Source organism: Accipiter gentilis, chromosome 10 (genome assembly GCF_929443795.1).
Source record: "Accipiter gentilis chromosome 10, bAccGen1.1, whole genome shotgun sequence".
NCBI lineage: Eukaryota > Metazoa > Chordata > Aves > Accipitriformes > Accipitridae > Astur > Astur gentilis.
In genome coordinates this window covers 35,509,934-35,533,239 of record NC_064889.1, presented here as the reverse complement: position 1 = coordinate 35,533,239, position 23,306 = coordinate 35,509,934, and the positions used below count along the sequence as shown (strand labels likewise).

The 23,306-nt window shown below is 44.9% G+C and overlaps 2 protein-coding genes across 2 annotated transcripts in view; both read left to right on the top strand.

Annotated features, from left to right (window-relative positions):
• The first annotated feature begins 530 nt into the window (after positions 1-530).
• SMIM36 (small integral membrane protein 36) lies at positions 531-897 on the top strand. Its single transcript, XM_049811810.1, has one exon. The coding sequence runs from the start codon at positions 568-570 to the stop codon at positions 895-897; it is 330 nt and encodes a 109-aa protein (XP_049667767.1). The 5' UTR covers positions 531-567.
• MMD (monocyte to macrophage differentiation associated) overlaps positions 882-23,306 on the top strand; it is a 46,277-nt gene continuing 23,852 nt past the window's right edge. The window contains exon 1 of the mRNA XM_049811804.1: positions 882-991. Coding sequence (XP_049667761.1) covers positions 951-991 — 41 coding nt within the window. The 5' untranslated portion in view covers positions 882-950. The remainder of the gene's footprint in view (positions 992-23,306) is intronic.

Genomic DNA, 23,306 nt, shown 5'->3' with positions numbered 1-23,306 from the left:
AAGGACTGGCTGGGCAGCGTGTGATACAGTGGTGTGATGTGTCCCAGTAATCCTGATATGGAATTGGGTAATAAAAGCCTTTAATTTACTTTAAAAGCCCTTCTATAGCACTAGTGCAGGGCAAAAAGGTCTTAGTCGAAATCAGAATCGGGCTCGTTAGATTTTAAGAAAAGTTACCCTGTGTATGACTTTCTCACTAATTTATTTCTGTATTCGCTTCCTAATTACGCAGCTTGGTTTTCTTCAGCCCATGAGCCCAAACCCACTTGTAGAAGGGAGGTTCTGCAAAATGCCCTTAGAGGAAACCCAGCTTGGTACCTGCCCGTCAAGGAAAGAGATAGTCCCTGAGCAAGGGGGATGTTTTCCTGTCAATATAGCATTCAAATTTAGCTTCTGCCACTGTAGGCAACGTGGCATTAAAAGAAGGAGCTTAAGTTATTAAACTGAGCTGCTTTAATCATCCAGTTCGGGGAAATCCATTGCTACAGGAGACCTGAGGATTAATGTATTTTTACCGCAAAGCCAATACATCTATTCTGATCAGTTAGCGGTCGCTCACTCGTGCATATGAAACTTCATTCTCCGGGTTTGCACTCAATAGTATGGGACCAAATGGAGTTTTATTTGGAGATTGATCCCGTTACCTTGAATCTCATCATTCTGGTAGCTAGTTATGTTATTTTGCTTCTGGTTTTCCTGATCTCCTGCGTGCTCTATGACTGCAGGGGGAAGGATCCGAGCAAGGAATATGCTCCCGAGGTCCCTGCAGACACCCAGCCTCCAATCCGGCTGGTGGTGATGCAGCAGGGCTCCCCCAACACCCGCTGGGCAAAGGGGCTCGTCCCTGCCTACGAAAACTCCTCCGACCTGCCAGGGAAAAGGACTACTGTTGTGTAAGGGGACCCTGGCTCGGAGCTCCGGTTTCTGCTGATCCGCTTGCCTCGTCTGCTATGTTTACTCTCCGTTTGCAAAAGGATAACGCGCTCACTAGGTAAGTTGAGATGCCGATTTATTTGATGCGGTGCTATTGCCAAGGGGGTCAGTTTATGTTCAGCTGTGTTCTGCATTGATACAGCCTTGCAGTCCTGCCTGCCATCCATAAAGAGACTAATTTCCATTTACGCTGCTGCTGCCTTGCAGCCCACTGGCAGTCGGAAGCAGTGACGCTGTTATCCACTCGGGCGCTGAAGAAGGGCCTTGGTTAATCTCGAGTCATGCTTGGTACCGTTATTTTTGTAGGAACGCAGTGTTGTTCAAAGCATCCCACCCCTGATGAGCCGAGCCACGCTGCCCTGCAGCCTCGGCACATCTTCCGCAGCCGTCAGAGTGCAAATGACCTTGGCAGACTGTTTATCTCTCCAGTGAGAAAAGAAACGCTAAGGATTTTAAAAGGACAGAGATAGTGCTTTCTGATAGAAGCCAGCTGCTGCTCCCATCAGAATTTAATACTTTCCATGTTGTCTGTAAGCTCCCCAGAGGGCAGTGCCAAGCCTACCTTGGCACTTATTTTCCGTAGGTAGAACATGAGCTCTGCTCTTACAGGGCAGAGTACGCCTTGCCCCACACAAATCCCCCGAGATGATAGAATATGCTTCCTGGAAAAGCTGGGTACAATGCCTCCTGCCCAAGGGAAAGCGTGAACCAGGGTAAATTTACCAGTAATGTGATACGTGTGAGTCATCGCCGCCGTCCGCTCCGCTGAAACGGGGATTTCTGACCCTCTGCAGCAAGCGCGACCTATGTCCTGGCTTTCAATGTGCATCTCCATGTGTCTGACCCTGCCTCTTGCCCCCGAGCCTTCCTTCGGCTGTATCGTGTTCCAGCTGGGCCACATGAAGGCTGTTGTATCTCCAGCAAATCTAATGTTATCTGCAGCAGCTCCTGTTATTCCTCCCACAATTTGGGAGCTATAAGCTAAAGGCCTTTTTGGCTAACAAGTTTCTTCAGTGTCTTGCTGGTTGGTTTTCTCCCTCTTGGTGCTTGATAGACTTAAGTTCATGTCTTTTGAAAGGAAGGGAAATGTTTTCTTTGTCCTCCAGCTGAAGCAAAAAGGGACAGAGACAAGAGAGATGTTGATCTTGTAGCCACAGAAGTGGCTGCAGTGCTGTGTAGCTGTTCCCAAGCACAGCCAGCTCAGGTTCTGCTCTCTCCCCATCAGCCTGGGCTCCAAAACCCACCCGAGAAACTGGGGACACCCTGCCTGAGTTGGTCCCTGCTGTGTCCTGTGCTGGCGGAGGCGCTTTGTCCGGTGGCCAAACCAGCTTTTAAAACTAATTTGGCTGCAGGGAATTTGTGGCTTAAGTTGGTTTGTTCTACCCAAACGTGTCCATGATTGGGCAAAAAATGGAAATCTGTTTTCTGAAATCCTAAGATGGGATGCTTAATGCCAGGTTACTGTGTCCCTCTTAGATACTGCTTGAGTTACTGTGTATGGTACTCTTCAACTGGTGGATTTTACCTGGTTATCAGGGGAAAAATGGCAGTGGCCCCACACTGTTGCAGGTGTCTGTCCCTTATGCTATTTTACATCACCTTAATGCAAAGTACCCAGAGTCCTATAGAAAGCTTTAGTAAACGTGGTGAGATTTATTACCTGTCTGCGTCAGGTGTCGTGGATGATTCACTGGATGCAGTGGTCCTAAGGCCTTCAGGACAGGCATTGTAAATACTTCCAGAAATAAACTGCAGTGAATTTGAACCACAAATGAACAAAGCTGTTGACTGGATTGCATGGTTCATACCTCAGCTGGGTAACCAACCAGCTGTGCTACACCCCCAGATGTGCTGACCTATGTATCAGCTGGCAGAGTATACTGGCAGTGAAAAAGAAATCTCGAGATACAGCGTATCTTCTTATTTTTCTCTATTTTAAAAAAAGCAGACAGAATGGTTAGTGGTTTTTCTTTCGGTTTCTAAATTCTGGAGGGCAAACCAAGGTTTTGTTTTCAAGCTGTCCTTTGCACCCCTGTGAGTTACAGATACGTGCCTGGTTGTGGAAGGAAGCCAGAATTGGAAGGAAGGCTCCTGAGAGCTGGGGGCTTGAGTAAAACCCTTGATGTGTTGAAACTGGTAATAAATCAGAAGGTGGTGGCATGATTCTCTGCCACATATCATACTGAAATAATTATGTTAAATGTCTTGTTACTTAGCACTGAAAAAGTGCAATTCATTAACTGCAAGTTGTAGCCGCTTTGGCAAAACTTGGCAATGACTAAACTGCTGATACGTTATGGCCAGTCACCCACACAGGCCAGTGTTATCTTTGCTTGGGCTTTCCTATCTGCCTTATCTTCACCCTGTAAGCTCTAAAGCTTTTTTGTGTGTTCATTTATCATCTAACAGGCTATCAGGCCTCTTGGCGATAAGGGATCCTTGGTGTTAGGGAACAGAAATAATAATTGTCGCTAAGGCAATCTTGGGGCAACTAAAAAGAGCTCAAAAATACCACAAAGAGTGTGGTACCGCTGTTTGTTGATGGTGAGATGTCACATAAAACGCCCTAATGCCAGCAGAAAAGCTCTGTGGTTCCTTGACAAAGGTCATGCAAGTAATGTAATGATACCATGACACGTCTGCTGTATCTTTGCCAGTGTGTTTATGTAACGCATGCAGAGATAGAGATTTGCAAGGCTATCTTAATAAATACTTTTAGATAGCTGAAATTCTCCAGATACGTAGTTTTTTCTACCAGCAAACCTTTTGCGTACACCAACCACAGACTCTTGGCTCCTAGAAACTCAATGGAAAAGTTGTTGATTTTGGTGTGGTCCAGTTTTCTTGCTTAAGCTTTAGGAAGCCGGGCTGTAGTGCCGCAGGAGGTGTCCGGGGAGGCTGCAGGCAGGGGGAGCAGTTTCTAGGAGCGCAGTGTTCACTTGTACGGAAATTTATGAGTTGTGATAGAGTTGGTGGACTCTGCCCTGAAACGTGGAGGTAAAAGCAGCAAATGACACATTCCTTCTGATAGTATTTCTAAACAGCAAGTAAAATCCCCTTCCAGAAAATGAGAGACTAAAGTGCATCAGGACTTTGCCTTCCCAATGGGAATAAAATGGCTTTCTTAGACTAGAACAATATTGGTGTATTAAAGCACTGAGAGCGCCCTTGGGTATGTACAGAGAATTGCAAGTAATCAAGTCACTGCGAGTGAAATTACTGCTTTGTGGAGGTCTCTGCTACCACACTTCACTTAATGACTGTGGCAGGATTAATGCGTGCAAATGGGCTTTTAGCAGGCCAAGCGTGCAGGAAATCACCCTTGAAGCTGCATTCCCTGGAGTGCTTGCAGCCCTCTGCCACGTCCTTTGCATCACTGCGAGAAAAGGGGCATGAATATTCCCGTAGCCGTGCAGCTCTTTTCCCTAAATTGTGCTCTGTAAAATGCGTATCCCTTGCTGGAGTTCACACAATATAAAAAGCATCCTGAAACCAGGCTTTGCCGATAGCTATACCAAACTGAGCCGTGCGGGGGAGTTCTGTGGAGACCGAAATATCCCTCTGAGATATCTGCAGCATCTTGCGAGCTCTGGTCCACAGCTGGCAGCATGTTACGTTATGTCATATTACACTGCCAGACCTACAGCTGCAGTAAAACAGCACTCGTGTAGCTCTTTGCACGTACTCTGGCTCTTCCATCGCTGTTCAGTTGATTGTGGGTTTGTGCCTTGCTTAATCTTAACCGTGCCCACGTAGACGTGTGTTTTGCCTAGAGGATTAGGTAGTGTTTTAAGGCCTGGATATCGGGCATAGAAAGACTGTTTTGAAGTAGGTGCTGTTTGCAAATGAATAAAATGTTGGTAAAAATTGTTTTAACCTCTACTCTGAAGCAATACGAGTTGGAGAGCGTTGGATAGATAGACAAGGATTTAGGAAATAGGCTCTCTTCCCAATTCTGCCCTTGGCTTATGGGGCATCCTTGGGCAGCTCATGTTCCCACTGCACTTCACTCCATGAGTCTCTGCTCCGCATTAATTTTCTCTGCTCTTCTTCCCTCTGCACTGAGATTTCATCCTCTTCTTAGATGTTTGTGCAGTTCATAAGAGGGTTACTACAAAACTGGTATGCGGGGGCTGCACTTGAATGTCACTCTATGAACTAACCACAGTAGGTTCAAAGAAAACAAAATAAAATACACTCCAACAAAAAGTGGCTGGAGCGGGTGGGGTAGAGAAGTCGATGAACAAGCCACAGTAAGTCTGGGGAAAACCATCGACATAGAGACTTAAGACACTTGCTTTGGGTGAGCTATGGTCATCGTGGCGGTCTGATGATCTGTAGCTCTGTGGTTTGAAGGGAACTGAGTGGTGGCAGGAGGATTTATTGCTGTTCTGCAGGAAGCAGGAATTCAGTCTGCACTGGTTTGCTTTCAATTGGCTTTAGTGCCCTTTTAAAGTTACATATTACTGCTTCTGTAAAGCCTTTATTAAAGGGTTTCATAGAAACAACAGGGGAAAAAAAACCCAACAGATTTCCACATTTCTCCAACATTAATTCAAGTCAAACGTGTCATTAAATTCACTGAAAATACATCTTTCATGTAAGCCTGTTCCACTGTAAATATACTGTCTAAGCCTTCAGATGTTTTTTTTAAATCCCTAATAAGCCACTACATATGAGTAGAGGATTAGTCCAGACAGACTAACCCATATTCACAAGGGAGAATTCCTTCCCATGCAGTGAGGTTTTTTTGAATTTGAAAAGGGATAAATCTTCTCTCTTTTTTTTTTTTTTTTTTTTTTTATTATCACGTTGTTCTTATGGTGCAAATGCTCATCCTCTGATAGTGCTAGGTACAGAAGCACAGTAACGTGTCCAAGTCAAACTCCTTGGCTGTAAGAAGAGCTTAAGAATAGTTTTTACTGCCTAGAACCACATTACCTTGTGTTATCAGCTAGTCAGCTTGCGTAATGTTGGCGCTTTGATGGGAATGCCAGGAACTAAGAATTGATACTGGGTGTTTAACTGGAAATACTGTTCTTCCAGCCATGAGCCAATGCTACTTTGTGCTTAGGAGAGCCCTACAGCGCAGCGTCCCATCTTTTAGATGGATTAAAAACAGCAAGCCCAAGTCTCTCAAGCTACCTTTGTACTTTTTATAAGGCAGAGCGCTGACCTGCGTCTCCTGGTCCTGCTCCAGTCCAAATGACTTTGTGACTCTCCCAGGTGCTTGACTCCCTGTGCTGAATCTGTCCCGTCGCGTAGGGTCTGGGTGTTGAAAGCAAATGCATGCGTACTGCTGATGTCCCTATGGGACTCCTGCAGCCTGTACCCGAAATAGCTGCATTTCAGTGGTGGATAAAACGAGCTGTAGCGAGGATACGCACATGAGGAAGGTGTGAAGGATGAGGGGACATACGCTGGAGTCTGCTGGTGGTTGCTCCTGCCCAGGAGGAAAGCAGATGGAGTCCTGGGGCAGCTGTCAGGACTCGGAGGTAGAGATCTGGTCCTTCATGCTTGAGCGATAGAAAGCTAAATTAATTGTTTATAAATAAATTGCTCTGACATTCACAGCAGAAAGCTACCTAACTTAACAAGAGAAAATCACACAAGAAACATAAAAAATAAGAAAATCAGAATGGCTGCCATCTCTAGCTTCTGTTCCAACTCCTGGTTTTGCCGCCTCGCTCCCTCCTCACGTGTGCTGGTTTCCTTGGAGATGCTGCTGCTTAGTTTCTCTCTCTAATAATGACACCGTTTGACATTAACCTTTCAAAGAGGCATTTCCACCCTAACGTGACAATACGGGTGCCTTGTCACAAGGCATCCGAATCCAGCATCTGATCACTCAGCCCAGGCTGGGGATGGGTCAGTCTCTTCCCAGATCTGCAGCAGATGCTCTGTGTGGGCAATGAAACTGTGCCCTAGTTTCTCCATCTGTTAATGGCAGTAATAATTGTTACACAACTGGGGTGTTGGGTTGATTTAATTAATATTCATGAAGGAACATGAGATCCTTTCACAGGCAGTGCTACAGAGATATTGTTAATTATGAATGATTATATATTTGTGTCTTTTCCTGGGTACATAGGAGACTTGGACATACTGTTTAAGCACCCACATGTCACACTCCTTCAGTATTGAAGCTTATAGGGCCCACAATATAGCTCTTCATTACCCTAAAAATACACTGAACTTAACTGCTATTGACTTCAGCATGAGCAAAGAATACAGGCTTAGCATCCACTTCTAGCTGCATTAATGATATTGCCTAAATCATCAATATTTTTGTGTAACTTTATTAGGTAGCATTTTCCATGTTGTTTTTTTTTTTTTTAGCCCGACTACTTCTTTTAAATAAAACAAATATATGAATTCAGGCCAATTCTAGGTCTAAACCTTTCAAGAAAGGGGAGGGGAGGCAGGAATTGGGCACATCCTTCTACCTATGCCTTCTTCAAATGACACAACAGAGATCCCAAAGTTCTGAGGGATCAATGTAAGTTGCCGCAAGCTTATTGCTGGAAACTGGGTATTCATAGATTAATTCTAATAAGCATAAAGGTGGATTGAAAAAAGGTCTGTGAGTAGCAGCACTTGATTTAATGTCTGCATGTGCCATGTTCATTGGGTATAGCCACTGTACCGCTTACGCTCCCCAACAACAACAAAAAAAAGGACAGTACTTGATGGAAGCATATTAATAGTGCTTATTACAGGTGATTTCTTTCCTATTCTCTGCATGTTCTTCCCCGCTCAGGAGACTATTAAGCACAGACTTGACATAGCTCACATACTTGTTACCTCAAAAAGAGGGAACCTACTTGTTTTCCTTCCAAAAGAAGAGAAGATGGGAGCAGCCTTGGCTTGCTAGAGGACACACACTTCACCTGTCCTGAGCCTGAAGGACAAGTCCCTTAGCAGAGAGAAAGGCTCTGAGTTTCAGTTGCTTGCCCGCTCGGAGCAGTGCAGGGAAGGTGGTTTGCTATCTACAGGGCTCGCGGCAATGTTTCCATTGAATCATTTCTCATCAGCCACCACCAGCTCTGCAATTTCCAGCCCTCCAGGCAGAGCATGCAGGTTACAACGGCAGATAAGGTGTGAACCCAGGGACACTGGAGGGGAAGAAAAGCTTTTTACTGAGATGGGAATAGTATTTTATCATTTTTCAGGACATCAGTTTTAGACCAGGTTTACACTGGAACCAGGGTGGTTTAATAATAGGTATGTGTTTTTATTACTAGCAAAAACTCCAATGCAGATGTGATTACACCAGGAAAAAGTAGTTTGACAATAAGCCTTCTTTTGCTTGCTGAAACTATGTGTACTAAATTGGCAAATAACCTCCTTAATTAATTGAAGCTCTATTTAAAGTTGATGGAGAGAGACAGCTTGTAGGGACATGCCATCAAGTCTTTTCTAGTCCGGACAGGGCTCTATAAAGCTGCAATTTTATTTATATACATCTGCAGCATTGAAAATCGGCCCAGCGCTTGTAAAGCCAAGTGTTCTGTCCCTGGGGTATCGAATAGAAGGCAAATCTTTGGCATCAGGAGGCTCCCTGCTTGTTTTGGGAAGGAGAGCTGGCAGGGATCCCAATGCTAACTCTGAACATCTGAGGAAAAGGCTGGCTGGAAAGAATTATGTCGTGACGCAGACAGGGGAAAGCCAGGAAATTCGAAGCCAGGACAGAGACTCTTACCTTAACTCATTCTGGCATGGAAAAAATAATTGTGAAGTGTTAACACCACATCATTGGGACATGTATTTACAAAACGTGCTCGTGTTTAAGTGTTCCTTGGGAGGATGGAGGTTTTTAACAATTCATTGTGGTAGAGGTTAGAGAACTGCTTGGACAAGCAGGAGCTTTAAGCCATAACTGGAGGAGAAGATATGGCTCATCATTGTCAAGTCTGTGTGGTTTTGCAACTGTCTTGGCAGGGTTCTTTGGCCTGGGAGGACACATTCTGCTTTCCTGTTAGTACCTCTAGACAGTCAAAGGGACATAGGACCCTTTTTCTTTCCCTCCAACTAACTTTGACTTACCAGCTTTGCAATGTGGCAGATCCTGGGGGTTTCCTCCTCTTGTGATTTTGTTCTCAGTATTACGAAAGTCCACCTGCTTCTTGGGGTGACAGTTAAACTGCCATTAGGAGGTTATAAGATACAATCGTGGGCCGGTTAATGGGAAACGGTTTTGCGGATGGACTTGCCGCTCTTCCCCTTTTGCAAACAGAAAAAGCTTTGCCTACCTCATCTGCTTAAGGTGAATGCATTTATTTCGCTGCCGATCTGCTCTGTTAGCGTGCAGTGGAAGAGAAAATCCCCCAGCCTAGCGTATAGCATCCGAGAGGAGCGGGCAGCAGCGTCTGCAGCAAGAGGGCAAAGACAGATTCCAGCGCTGGGGGGGCTGAAGGGTGCCTGTTAAAGCTTCCCCCAAAGGTTACCGGAGCCTGTCCCGCAGAGCAGAGCTTCAATGCACGGTCACGCTGTGGGGCCACAGTTTCCTGTTTTGTTTAACAGCTGCTTGGGAGGAGGCAGGTTGTGACCACGGTTTTTCTGTGCTCTCTCTACTGGGAAGCGCGCAGGGTAACCTGGCCTAACAGGCATTAGAGAAGGCGGATCATTTCCATTCTTGTAGAGCAGAAGTCAAGGAGTACTTACTGGATGAAAAGGGTGAAGGGAAATGGCTTAAGGCCAGGCTGCGCCCTCATCACACAAGGGTGAAGCACCTCTCTTTGTTTCGACGCTTAGCAAAGTCTTGCTCTTACCTGGACTGGACCAGGTCCAGCTTTTTGCTATTACTTGCTTTCCAGGCAGGTGCACAGCAGCACTCTCGCCCGTCTGGGATGCAGAGGGCACCCTTTGATCTCCAGGTACTTCCCATCCCGCGCAGACGGGTGGAGCGAAAGCCGGGTCCCAGCAGCCACCTGCATGGGCTCAGAGGCCAGAGCCGGCAGGATGAGTGCCCGGACCTCGCTGGGATGGCAGCAGTGCGTGTCCTGAGCAGGGCCAGGCGGGAGGCGTGCTGCCAGCGGCACGGCTCTGCGTCGGACCAGTGCGGAATGATGGTGCAAGCGTGGGGCGGCTTCCCGTCGCCGCGTCCTGTGCAGCGCAGGGCTCGAAAGCATCCTCGTGGGCAGGAGCGTTTTACCGCTCTCGTTTGATTTAAGTGCTACCCTTCAGATTAGCTCTGCTCCTATGGGGCAGCAGCTTTTCTGTCTTAATGGATAAACCTCTGTCAGCCAGTTCACGTCCGTCTTGAACTCGCAGAATAACCGGCCAGAAGGCAATGAGGGCTCAGATAAGCCCTGAGTTCAAAGGGGCACTTCAGGCTTAAAACTTGCGGTGTGCCTGATTGTGACTTTAACCTGGGGTAGGGACAGCAAGTGCACAAGATGACTGGAGGAGGGCAAGGCTGCCACGCTTCAGAGTCAGAAATAGGTTTGTGGGTACAGCCTTGGCTGCTGGTATGGCATGGTGTCGTGGTTTAACCCCAGCCAGCAACTAAGCACCACGCAGCCGCTCACTCGCTCCCCCCCCATCCAGTGGGATGGGGGAGAAAATCGGGAAAGAAAAAAAAAGTAAAACTCCTGGGTTGAGATAAGAACGGTTTAATAGAACAGAAAAGAAGAAACTAATAATGATAACACTAATAAAATGACAACAGTGGTAATAAAAGGATTGGAATGTACAAATGACGTGCAGGGCAATTGCTCACCACCCGCCGACCGACACCCTGTCAGACCCCTGAGGGGCGAATCCCCGCCCCCCCACTTCCCAGTTCCTATACTGGATGGGACGCCCCATGGTATGGAATACACCGTTGGCCAGTTTGGGTCAGGTGCCCTGGTTGTGTCCTGTGCCAACTTCTTGTGCCCCTCCAGCTTTCTCGCTGGCTGGGCATGAAAAGCTGAAAAATCCTTGACTATAGTCTAAACACTACTGAGCAACAACTGAAAACATCCGTGTTATCAACATTCTTCGCACACTGAACTCAAAACACAGCACTGTACCAGCTGCTAGGAAGACAGTTAGCTCTATCCCAGCTGAAACCAGGACACACGGGCTCCTGCAAGGGGCATGTGGTGAAGTCAGAAAATGCTTTTGTGTTTTCCCATGGATTAAAAACATTAAAACAAACATAATGCCTATCTCCTAATAACAGATAATATAGAAAGAAAAGCAATTCTATCAGCTTCTTTTGTTGTTATACCCCTATTAATGTATAATGCATGCATACACCTACGCATGCAGAGACCTATGTCTTTGTGCACGTAATTACAGGTTGTTACATAAAGATTGCAGGTGCTTCTATTTTAACCCTGTATTACAGTATCCTGAATTCAATACAGAAGTCATGCCAGCTTGATTCTCATTCTTCACCTCACCTTGGATCGCCCTCTTTCTCTTCTCCAGGAGCTCATGGGACAGGGCAGATGATTTGACAGTCAACTGCATAACGCAACCACTGTCCTAAGCATCATCTTTCCAAAAAGCACATTATGGGATACAGGTACAGCCCACTGTGTGCACTTTGTGCCTCCCCACAAATCACTGGTCTTTCCATGTTCCAGTTTTTGGATTTGCAGGGGCCAGATTCTGCTGCCTGGGACTCGGGCATGAACCTCGACCAGCTCTGAAGCCGGCAGGCTGCACTCTGCTCTCCCTTTCCCCGCTGCGGGCAGCAGGTTACTCGAGGTAATTCAACAGGATTTCAGTGGAAATACCCAGGGGTGACATGAGTGCAAGTGCAATGCAGGAGAGAAGGTCCAAACTTCCATGGGTACAACCACGATTAAAATTTGGCTGCCATGCTTCAGAGCCTGTGTCAAGGCGTGATTTGGCTGCTGGATGGGCTGCCTGAGTGTTTCTGCCTTTGGTCTCTGGTTTCAGGTCTGGCGGCTCTCTGGCTGTTGGTTTTCACACTCCCTTTGTTGCTCTTTCTACAACAACATGACCACTAATTGCTCCAGCTAATTAACAGTTAAAAGACAGTGTCTTGGTCCTCAGACCCAGCCCAAGGATTTGAGGAAAGCTTTCCTGAGAAGCAAAGGCAGTTACAGTTATGAACACCCTAAAACCATGTCATTAGAGTAAGCACCTGGGAGACATAGCACTTCACTTTGTTTTCCTTTCGAGGGCCTCGAGCAATGTTTTTTCCTTAGTCATCAGCCAGGATGCTTCACAGTGGGCAGACGGCATTTTTCAAGCAGAGATGAGATGAATGAAATCAAATCTTGGTTTCAGTTTGAACAAAAATAATTTGTCTAATCAGACTGTCTTCCTCTGACATCTGTCCGTGAAATACAAAGTGGCAAGCAACAGCTCTGGACTTAAAACTGGAGTCCCTCCCTAACAGACTGAGTGTCCTGTTCAGTGGAGATTTCACTGGGTTCCCCGGGCTTTCTTGCATTATTTGATGTTTGGTGCAATAACAAAAATAGCTTCTTTGCTTCTTTTGAAGACTTTAGTATCTGGCAAAGTACCTCATTCTCTGAGTAGCTTTGCACCTTCAGAACTGGGGTCCTATGGATATAATCCCCCCAAAACCTCCCGTGCAGAGGGGGTGTGTAATACTACTGATACAGCAACGCTGGCTGCTCCTTCCCCAGCCAGGGTCAGCTGCTGGTAACAAGACCCTTGTTTTTGTCAACCAGAGATCTTATTTCTGGCAGACCTCTACAATGACCTGTGCATCACAGAAGGCAGACTCCTACACAAGCTATAAATCATCAGGTCTTTTCTTTCACTACCTTTTGCATAGAAGGTAATAGCAGTCCTACTTTCTTTTGACAACGCAGTAATTTATTGTTTGACACCAGCTTAATGAAAACGCTGCTGCTGTTCTCACCGGAATTTGAGAATTGACATTACAAAGAAGTCCTTCCTTGACCTTTCCCTCTTGGCCACTCCTGGAAATGAGAGTGTCTTCATTTTAATGAGCTCAGAGGACTGGGGAGTTGCAAGAAAAAAAATCAGCTTCAAAAATACCTAGCCTCCTCTTGCAAATATGTCAGGACATGTTTTTAGATACAGAGCTCTCGTACCTGAACAGGCTTGTGCTCTCCTTATTCTGTGACTTCTCCAGCTGAGCTATTTCTTGGCTCCAGCCTACGGTTTATGATGCAAGGCCGTGTTTACTTTGCGTGAGGTATGTTGCAACATATGGACCAGATCTTCAGCTGGTATAAATCATCCTAGTCTTTGGTCCCCTCTCTCTCACTTCTGCGGTCAAATCTACATGGCAAACCATGGGTCACCCGCCTGTGTGTGTGAGTGTAAATACTTGTATATAAACACACACGTACATGTTTGCAATATATATACATCTTTGGAAGGCTTCCAGGAGCCGTGTCTAAACTGACAACGCAATCATACGAGCAAAATGGAAGACAACGCGCTAAATGGAAATGACAGTAAGAACAGAACCAGGTCAGGAGATGCTGATTTCAGGGCTTTCCTCTTTCCCAAGGGTAGACGGCGGGTTCCCTGGAGCTGCTCGATTCCCTCTCCGCGGGTCCGTTCCTTGGCCACGTGGGCTCTGAACTGTGTCCACGTGCAGGGATGAACCGCGGGTGACGTGGAGACAGAGCCCAGCACCTGGGAGTGCAGCCGGTCCACGGTCCTGTGCTCACACTGTCTGCGACTGCTGCTTTTCTAGGAGTGATGGTTTGTGACTAAGTACCCACTGGCTGCAGGAGTTTGTAAAGGAAAAAGAAATATTTGTCAGCAGTTGAAAAAACTCAGCTAAATGTTGGGTGTTTTACCAAAAAGTTTCAAAACTGGCTAGGCATCTTGTTGCCTTTCAGGGTACTGAAAATTCTCCTATTTTTCCTTTTTTGTTGAGTGAGATGATTTATTCTAGAACTAGTGTTATGGATCAATCACATTTCAAGCCCAAGCTCATGGCTACGGAAACACTCTTCCTCAATTTTACCAGCCAGAGTCCCTGACTAGAAATCCAGTCTGCTTTCACAGCCAAGGGAGAGGGACGGGTACCTCCAGAGGAAATTCAGGTCTTAGTTGGATTTTATTTCTTCTGAGAGAAAGCTGAAGCTGATGAGGCGCTTCATTTGGATGCTTAAGGTTCAGTGGGAAGAACGCAGGTTTGGTGTCTACTTTATGTTTTGGGTTTCTGGTCCTGGAGGTGGTGTGAGCACAGCTGTATAGAAGATCCACTGCAGCTCCATGTCTTAGAAAATGTTTGCTGTGTGAACTATGCATTGGAATTTGTATAGGTTTGGATGTTGTGTAAATAATAGTCTTTTGTAGCAATACACACACGCTATCTTGCATACATATTTATTTAGTAGCAAGATGGAAAGCTTGGAAAAGAACCCTGTTTGCAAAGGGCTGTAATGGCAAATGTTTCCTTTTCATGTGAATGTGCAGCATGTAACGGAAGCCAATATATAATGGAGAATCTGTAGGAAAGGTAATTTATTCTGTCAATGTCAAATATATATAGAAAACACTATGGCTCTGTATTTATATTTGCAGAGTTTATTAGCACAAATAATGGTGAAATGAACAAAAAATAAACCATAGTCAACATAAAATAAACCATACTGAAATATGGGAGAAGTGTCAGCAAACCTTTCCTTGCTGCTGCTTCAGTGCAGTCATCCAACGTTAGTGCTGAGCTCTCCCAAACCAGGACTGAACAGTTCAGCTACAAGGAGAGCCAAGGAGGAAAAGGCAGTGATTATTGTTTATGAAATCAGGGTAAAATCTGGATGGGGCAGCCGTATGTAGACGTGAACATTGCTATATGAAGGGATGAATAAGCATATATGAAGTTCCCTTAGGTCTTAAATCACACCAAGAGTCTTGCAGCGATGCTGCACCAGGACGGGATTGCTGTGCACAGAGCAGGACCTGCCATTAGTCAAGGAGTTCTTTGATTAAGCATGGCTTTAGCCTACGCTGGTTTTAGCCCATTTTTAATAACAAAAAAGAGGAGCTTCACTACCTCACCTGCAGGGCAGCAGAAGACAGGGCTCACTCCTTCAATGCTGCCTGAAGTCCCAGCATAAGCAAAGGGATTGCAATTTCCTTGATCATGTCAAAAAAAGTTTGCCATAGCTGACAGTTTCTGACTGTGGCCTCTCTGGGGAGCTGGGTGTTATTTTTCCAAGTGTGATGGTTAATAGATACCAGCTTTGCCACTATAAAATGAGGAAAACAGCTGCAGTTTTTACAGTCAGGTAGCTAAGCGTTGTCATCCCTGAGTAGGAATATTGTGTTACGCTCACCTAGCTGTGGTGCAGTAAAAATTATACACGCCTTGTCTCCCCAGGGATTTTATAGCTATGGAGCTGAGGCACGTTAATTATCCGGCCGTCAAAACAAACCATTCTCCTGTGCTGAGGACAAAGCCACTGCTCGGAGCTGGCCTCAGGAGCTGGAATAACAGGGGCTACGTGAGGTCAGGGCTGGAGGTGAGCTGGCAGAGCTCCCCGGGGCAGGCATGCGGAGTGGCTGCCCGCATTCCCACGTGCTTAGCTCAAGCTCAGGCTATGTCCCCTGCTGTCGTGCCCGTTTTTGACAACAAAAAATAACAGCTTCGCCTCCTCCTCTGGGTGAACACTGGAGGAAGGATGGGCACCGTCCCATTCCCCTCCAAGCTGGGAACTCTCTCCAGCGTGCAAAAATTTCCACTTGGCGTAGTCACACCGTAGCCCACGCTGCGACCGGCCCGTTTTTTGGCAGCTGGGTGCGGAGTGTTTGTGTGGGGTCAGAGTGGGGCCCATCCTCACGAAGCCTCAATACCAGTAGCAGATGACTGGGATGCAGTCCCACGCGGGCTGATCGGTCCTTCACGGATGCCAAGACTGAAGTGGTGATGAGCAGAGCTGGTGTCTTCACGATGCTGTTCTCCATCCCTCCTCCATCAAACCCTCGTTGCAGCGGGTAAATTGTGACCGAAGCAGAGACTCTGAACTGCTTGCTTTGTGTTTTTACATTTCGGTGTAAAAAGCAGGATTTGGGCTGTAAAGCCGTGCAGCTAACCAGCCAGAAGAAAGGTCCAGAGAGCAGCCCTGGCTCACACCGGCTGCACTGGAGTCACGGCTCTCGACACCGGCTGAGGACCTGCCCTTCAAGCTGAGCAATGAACGGCTGGTTCATTCCTGTCGTGCCACGTTTGGTGTTGAGTGCAGGACTGCTTTCGGGGGCAGGCACGTTCATCACCCGCAGCAAAGTTTAATGTAGAGCCAGCCCTTTTGGCAGCTTTTTGTTGCAGGGAGGGGAGAGGGTTTATGTGAACTGGATTTGTGAAGGCGGTTGTACAAATATTTGTTCCTTGCTCCTTAGCAGCAAAGGGATGAGTACAAACAACATCTCCATTTAAGGTCCCACTCGCTTGTTACAAAAGACTTTATCTAATTTTGGTTTTGTTACAGACCTCCAGCTCGTTTTGTGGGTTGTGTAACGCGTAGCTCAGCCCCCACTCCATTGCACTGAACAGAGGCGAGAGTCTTGACAGGGCGACGCTGCTACGACGGAAATCCTCCTGCACAGGGAAGAGCTTTGGGCTTGGTAGTGGCCGTAAAAAGGGCACCTTTGGGATCCTCAGCCACTTGCACAATTCCATCTATATCTAGTTATCGCAAGCATCCATCTGCTCCCCGTGAACGCAGGATCCAGCCACAAGCATCCACGCAACGGCATACCCAGCGCAGGTGGTTATTTACCCGATGAGTCTCAGCTGCTCCAGGCAGTTCTCTCTCCTGCATCAGAAGATACTCTTCTTACTATAGGGAAAAAAAAATTTCTAAGGACAAAAGAATTCACAGGAAAAATTTTAGCATGCAGATTCAGTGAAGAAGTTAGATTAGGACTGCTCTGCAAATGACCCAGGATCAGATCAGATTATGAAGACTGGAGTTCTAAGACCTCTCCCTCCCAGCTTGGATTAAATCTTAGACCACATATTGAAAAGTAAAGAGAAAGTGAAATATTGAATAGCTGCTCCTAAAGTGAATGTAGTCTATCCAGTGTGTGATTTTTCCTGCAGGAAGAATACTGTTTGATTATGGCATTTAAACACTGTGCTGTATTAGACATATACAGAAAGACTAAGCCAGGGCTGACTTTAATTCTGCTGCTCCCTCATGTTAAGGCCTTTGATTTTGCAACTTTAGTACTATTCTTTTATGCTGTAGGTGGAGAGATTTTGTGCTTAAAAATGTTTATTTTTAGACAACCCCTTGTGTGGTGGAGCATGGGTGTCCGCTGTGCCCGTAGGAAAACTGTAATAACAGTTTGAACAAACTATCTTGGATAATTCCAAACCCCCAGATATTTAGCTTTAATTTCCTTTAATGATTTCATATTGGACTTATCACTGTAATTGGATATTAATATTTTTTGAAGTTTAAGTACAGTAACATTTCTGGCAGTTGTTTTACTAAGTTCCCCATTAATGTCTACTTAACTGGAGACAGAAAGAGTCAAGCACACATTTAATTACGGAGGTATCTGCATGATAGCATAAAACCTCAAATGAAAGAGAAACACTCTTTTAATATGAATAATCTGGACATTTAAAAGTATCAGTCGTCTTTAAATAGCAATATATTGATGACTAAAAGCACCACTAACGTCTATTGCAGTATACAGCCTGTAGTTTAACAGCCATTTATTTTAACCTCCTACATTGCAGGCATGCAAGTGGAGGCACAGTGTACCCCTTGGGCCTCTGCTCCCCAAAACTCTGGAACAAGAGGAGAGAGACGAGCTCCTCCAGAGTATCACCTGTCCTCTGCTGAGGGGCATCTTCCCCTGAAGGAGATTCCCTCCTTTTAGTCTTGGAGGGCACTAAAGAGCTTTTAAATAGTTAACGTTAGTTCGAATGTACCCGATATAGCTCTTTTGCCAAAATGGGGGAATTTGGATTTCCGCTGAAAAACTGAAATGTGTCTTTAGAAAATTCTCATAAAAGCTTTTGTCATTTTCAGTGCAACCTCCGCAGAGGTTTTCCCGGTGCCAAGGGAGCTTGGGCTTCTTTTCTACAATTTAAAAAGCCAGTATTTAAGCAAAATACTATTACAAGGCTCCAGTAAAATTACAAAGAACTGGTAGCGATTCAGAAACCAACCCTCCGATTTACATTAGATGTGAGGCTGTTTGAAATGAGTCATATGCGGTCGATAACAGCAGTGCGGGGCAGTTGCCAGCGAGGGGCCAGCCAAGGGCACGGGCAAATGCCACCGTGGTGGTGAGCTGGGCGATGTGTGCCGCCGGCCACGCAACGGGCGAGCGGCAGCGTGCCTTCCCCATCCACGCTCTCACACCGCGGCCCTGTAATTTATAAAATTGATCCTGCTAAAACCAAACAGAAAGAAGGAGAGTGGTGTGACCTCAGCCAGGAGGAATGGGCCAAGCAGAGCGCAGGAATTCCCGGGCTTTGATCTGCTGCCAGCGCCGCGTCCCGGCCACTGGGGAAGCTACCGAGGAAACAGATTTTGAAAGCGTGGCCTTCCTCCAAGGCTCTGGGTTCCGTTCCCAAATATGTGGCCTTGCAATTTTGCATCCACAAGCTACAGATAAGAAGGTTGTAACGTCCAGTGCAGCAGAACAAAGCAAGCCCCGGTCAGGATTCCCGCTCCTCTCCGTAGATAACCAGAAGCAGCTCAGAAGTGACAGCCACGGGGAAGGAACCATTTTCAAAAAGCCATGCTCTGTACACACAGACGCCTCTACTTCAGCTCTTCAGCAGGGACATTGTCTGTTTATTTCTCAATTTTGTTAAACCATCTTATCTTCTTGTCAATATTGCTATGGAGCCTCAAGACCCAGGAATCCAGAGGACGGGCATTTGCTGTCCGAGAGCCTAACCTTGAAAAACAGCTTGAGGGACTCCTGTGCCCTTCTGGATTGTTGTTTACCCACTCCCTGTCCAACTGGCTCCTAAAAAACTCCCAATTATTAGTGGGGTTTTTCCCCTTAGGCCTTCCAGCAGTTACGTGGTGGGTCAGAGTCTCATCAGTGTAGGTCCAATCACTCAGTTAGGACGCTGGAATGCCGCAGACTTTCATCCACCACAACAGAAAGAGAAGTCAGGTCACAGAGTCTGTCTGAAAACTTACCCCTTTCACCAAAGATGACACAATTTAGAACTCTGGCTCAAGGGCGGGGTAATAATGAACTAGATGGTGGTGGCAAGGTCTCACAAAGGTTGCCAATAGCACTAACATTTGTTTTGCAAAAACTCTGTTTGCCAGCCGAGTAGACAAATTTGCACTGGAATCAAACCTCTTGATGCTTCTGTCTCTTGCCAGTCCTCTAACCTCCCAGCAACTTGGCCTGCCCACCAGTAAGTAAATGGTCCATCCCAAGAGTTCCTCGTCATCCAGAAGGGACCTTGTGAAACAGAACTCCCTTTACTCTTCGTAACATACTGCAACCAAGAGAAAGAGCGTCGGGGTTTTTGTCCTTGAATATCCTAAGTTATTTCTGCAGAAACATTGAAAAAAGAAGTCTCTCAACATGTCAGGGGAATTGCAAGTGAGACTATTACCCGGCTCTTCTTGTCCCTGCCGGCCCCTCCGCTCCCTCTTTCCAAGGCTAACAAGTGTGATTTAGATTGGGAGATATGGTAGGGACAGCGTGTCTGGTGTTTGTTGGGCTCTAGTAAAGAACGTATTCATTTTGCTTCTAAGTTATATTTGTAAACATTTGCAAGCAATAGAGAAAAATTGATTCATGTTTTATTAAGTCTGTTTACAAAACCTAGAAGACCTGAGATAGTGCTGTGCATTGGAGTATAGATGTTTTCTCCCTTTCCAAATGTATTTAAGGAACCTAAAAAAAAAGAAAACTAACAAGGTGGCAGCAAGACGCTTTGTGAGAAAGCCCCATGCGTTGCTGGCAGGAAGGGCAAAGTGAGTTCACAGGCTGCCTGGCTCCTGGGCTCCGAGCAGCGAGGCTGAGCCCCCGTACAAGCCGGTGTTTCATGACCCACGCAGCGTAGCCAGGCACCTCTTCAATTTAACTGACTTCCGTTCATCTTGATCTTTATCTCCTATATTTGTTTTTTTCTAAACGGTTGAGAAAACTAGGAACCATTTTAAGCCAAAATACGATCATAAAAAAAAATAATTCAAGCAAACTTATCTTAAAAATCTCAAAATGAGAGAGACTATCCAATCACAGTAAAATTTCAACCATTTAACCACTGACAAGAAATCAATTTGTTTTCTTTTGCTAAATACGTTTAAAATGTCTAAGCAGTCCAAAAGGGATGTGGAAACCATTTCCTCTCAGATGACAAACGACGGGCTAAATTCCACCACCCCCTGTTCGCTTTAGGCTTGACCTAGAGCTGATAGGAAACAATGAGAGTCGTTCTGTTAACTTAAATGGATTTTCTGTCAGACCCATTAAGTAACGGCTTATTTCACTTCATTGATTGTGATGTCAAAAATGAGGTATTAAGAGTGAGTATGGATGGCAGACACATTCACAGAGCAGAAAGCCAATGGTGGGAAGAAAAAAGGAAGGTAAAATTTTTGCATGTCAATGTCATAAACATTGATTAAAGATGGCCCGCTTTGCCTGTGGAAAGGGATTTAAACACGGAACTGGTTTATTCTGGCTTTGGTATGAGTGTGAACATTTTTCATTTACTTTTGAAAAGGCAAAAATTTGTGGATATATAAAATGTTGGGGCCAAAAAGAAATAATTTTTTCTGCATGGGTAACAACTTGCTAAAAAATTCTTCAAAAGCCTCCACTTTGGGAGGCTTAGCAAGGATACCAAAATCCAACATCTGCAAGAGGGCAATTAATGCTCTTTTTTTTTTTTTTTTTTTTTTTTTCCAAGAGTGAGGTGCAGCTGGCGGTGATTCTTTTCTTTGCAGGCCACAATAATGAGACCCCATCAGTGCTACTGGACGATTGGGTGGGACACTCGGTCTCCTAAGATCTACTGACACTGAAAGTATATATTGTTAGAATACAGTTAGAGTAATTCTTTATCCTCTGTTGTAGACTTCCTAAAGGCAGGTTACCACACAGAAGCTCATGAGTCTATTATCCCTTTGGTTTAAGAAACTGAACTGTGATTTTTCAGGGGGTTTTGACAGTACAGTCCAAACTGAACCTGAAGACAACAGCAGGTGCTTAGGTCCCGAGTCAGGTTGTCCTGATTTGTCCTTTTGTATAAAATTCTCTTTATGAGTGAATTTTACCTTTATTTGGCCTTTTGTGTAAAATTCTCTTTATGAGTGAATTTTACCTTTATATTGCCTTTTAATAAACTCCTATTTGCCTGTTAGCTTAAATTACATACTGATTTCTGTTGGAGGAACTGATAGATATTCCAAGGGCTATGGGCCACTGAACCATAACCAGCAGGTTAAAATCCCTGATCGTCTTTTTTATGGTACAATTTCTAAAAGCCAAAAACCTGACATTTGTTATTTCTAAACAAGCCTTGAATTCTGGTACCTTTATGACTAAAGGTTCCCAAAGGAAATACTACAGAATCAATATGTGAAATCAGGATATTTCTGTATTTTTTGAAGTAAAAGTTCTCTGCAGTCATTAACAGACTTGATTCATCTGATGACTCAGAATTTGTGCAGCTGGTCCAAGGCCAGTACAAAGACTGACAAGTGGTGCTTTTCTCTCCTTATTCTCTAAAGATGCAATCTTGTCTCAGTTACGCAAAGCACCTCCTGCCCTTCTGTCAACTTCTTCATCTGAGGAGAAGGTTGGATGTGTAATGTGCAACAAGGAAAAATCTGATTTTTCACTCCAGCAGAAAGTTCTCTTTGTCACGAATAAATCAGTGTGGTCCTATTAGAAAATGTTACTGATTGAAATACTTTTGAGGTACATCATGAATCCAGATGAACCCAAGTTTGCTGATCAAAACAAGGAAAAAATATCAATGTTTTTGAAACAGTCTCAACAACTGGTATATTAGAAGATGTGCTTTTAGGATCAAGTATGCCATGGGATCTTAGCAACTTTAAAAAAAAAAGACCTTTTCATATTTTCCTTTGTTTGAAAAGACAGATTAATAGCAAGTTCGATCTTTGGCTTTCTCAATATGCATTTTGAAATCTATGTAATTTTGTTTACTACCAGAAATGCAATACATGGCAGGACTATTATTTCATACACAGACCAAATGACTGCAAAATACAGTTTCTCCATTATTTTCCTGAAGATGCCATTAAAAATCATTAGTCATGTAGATAATAAAATTATAATTTCATGTCTGTCTTTTGATTTGGAGCTTAACTCCCATTGATTTGAAGTCCCTAAATCAGTGAACAACCAACATATATTCTTTCTGCATTTTGGTTTAAGTTTTCTAAGCAACTGGAGCTTCCATTTTCTATGACATATTTAGGTTTTATTTTTATTATAAAATTCCAGACTCACACCAAATTTTAAAATGTTAATAATTCAGCCATTGCTTTCAAAGGGGTTCAATGGCTCAGTTCACAGATTAAATAGTCAAATAATTTTAAAACATCACTCGCCTCTGAGAATTTATAGCTACACTACTCATTTCCCATTAATTGCTCTCAGATTAAAGACTCCTATCGACCTGAAGTACTTTGGTATTTTTCCCCAAGGTAACTGTTTATTGTCCCCACACAATTTCGTGGGTTTGTGGCCATGAAAAATACACTTTCCTCAGAAATACTGACAAAAGGGAAACCTTCAGCAGAATTTGACATTTCATTATCTAGCCTAATGTAATCTAATACAAGGCACATCCCTCTACAATTACTTGTTTTACTTGCAATAAGTCTTCTCTATTATATTACTAGGTAATGCTGTAATCCCATTTCAGGTTTAATGCTGGCAGCGAGCACGCTGTGACATCAGGTAAATGTTTATGTTTCAACATTTCTACTGCAAGTGGCTGTGTATGTCAGAGACCCAGCCTTTTTTAGATACCTGTGTCACCCTGGAAAAGTTGTCCAGGCCAGAACTAATTCCATTAGTGTTTGGAAAGCTATTTATAAGCCTGCCTTCAGTGGGACGACCTTATTAATTAGATTGGGGGAAGGCTGAGGGAGGGAGAGGTGCTCCTTTCACAAGACCATTGACATGCATTTCAGTGAGAGATGCTTCTCCTTCACACTATGCTCAAAAGAGACTGTTAGATAAAGCAGAAATCTGGGTCAGTTTGCAGCAAGAAAGAAAAACAAAAGAGCTACATCCATGCTGCCTGCAGGACCCTCGTCCTGGTTCAGAGCCAGAGCACAACTTTTTACAGGGTAGCTCGGCTGCCACGTGTCCTCGGACGTGGTAAGAAAGCCCAAGCCCTTCTCTGAAGGGCTCCGGGTTGATTTGCCCATTTGATCTGTACTGCAGAGGCGCGTTTGAGGACACGCTGAGAG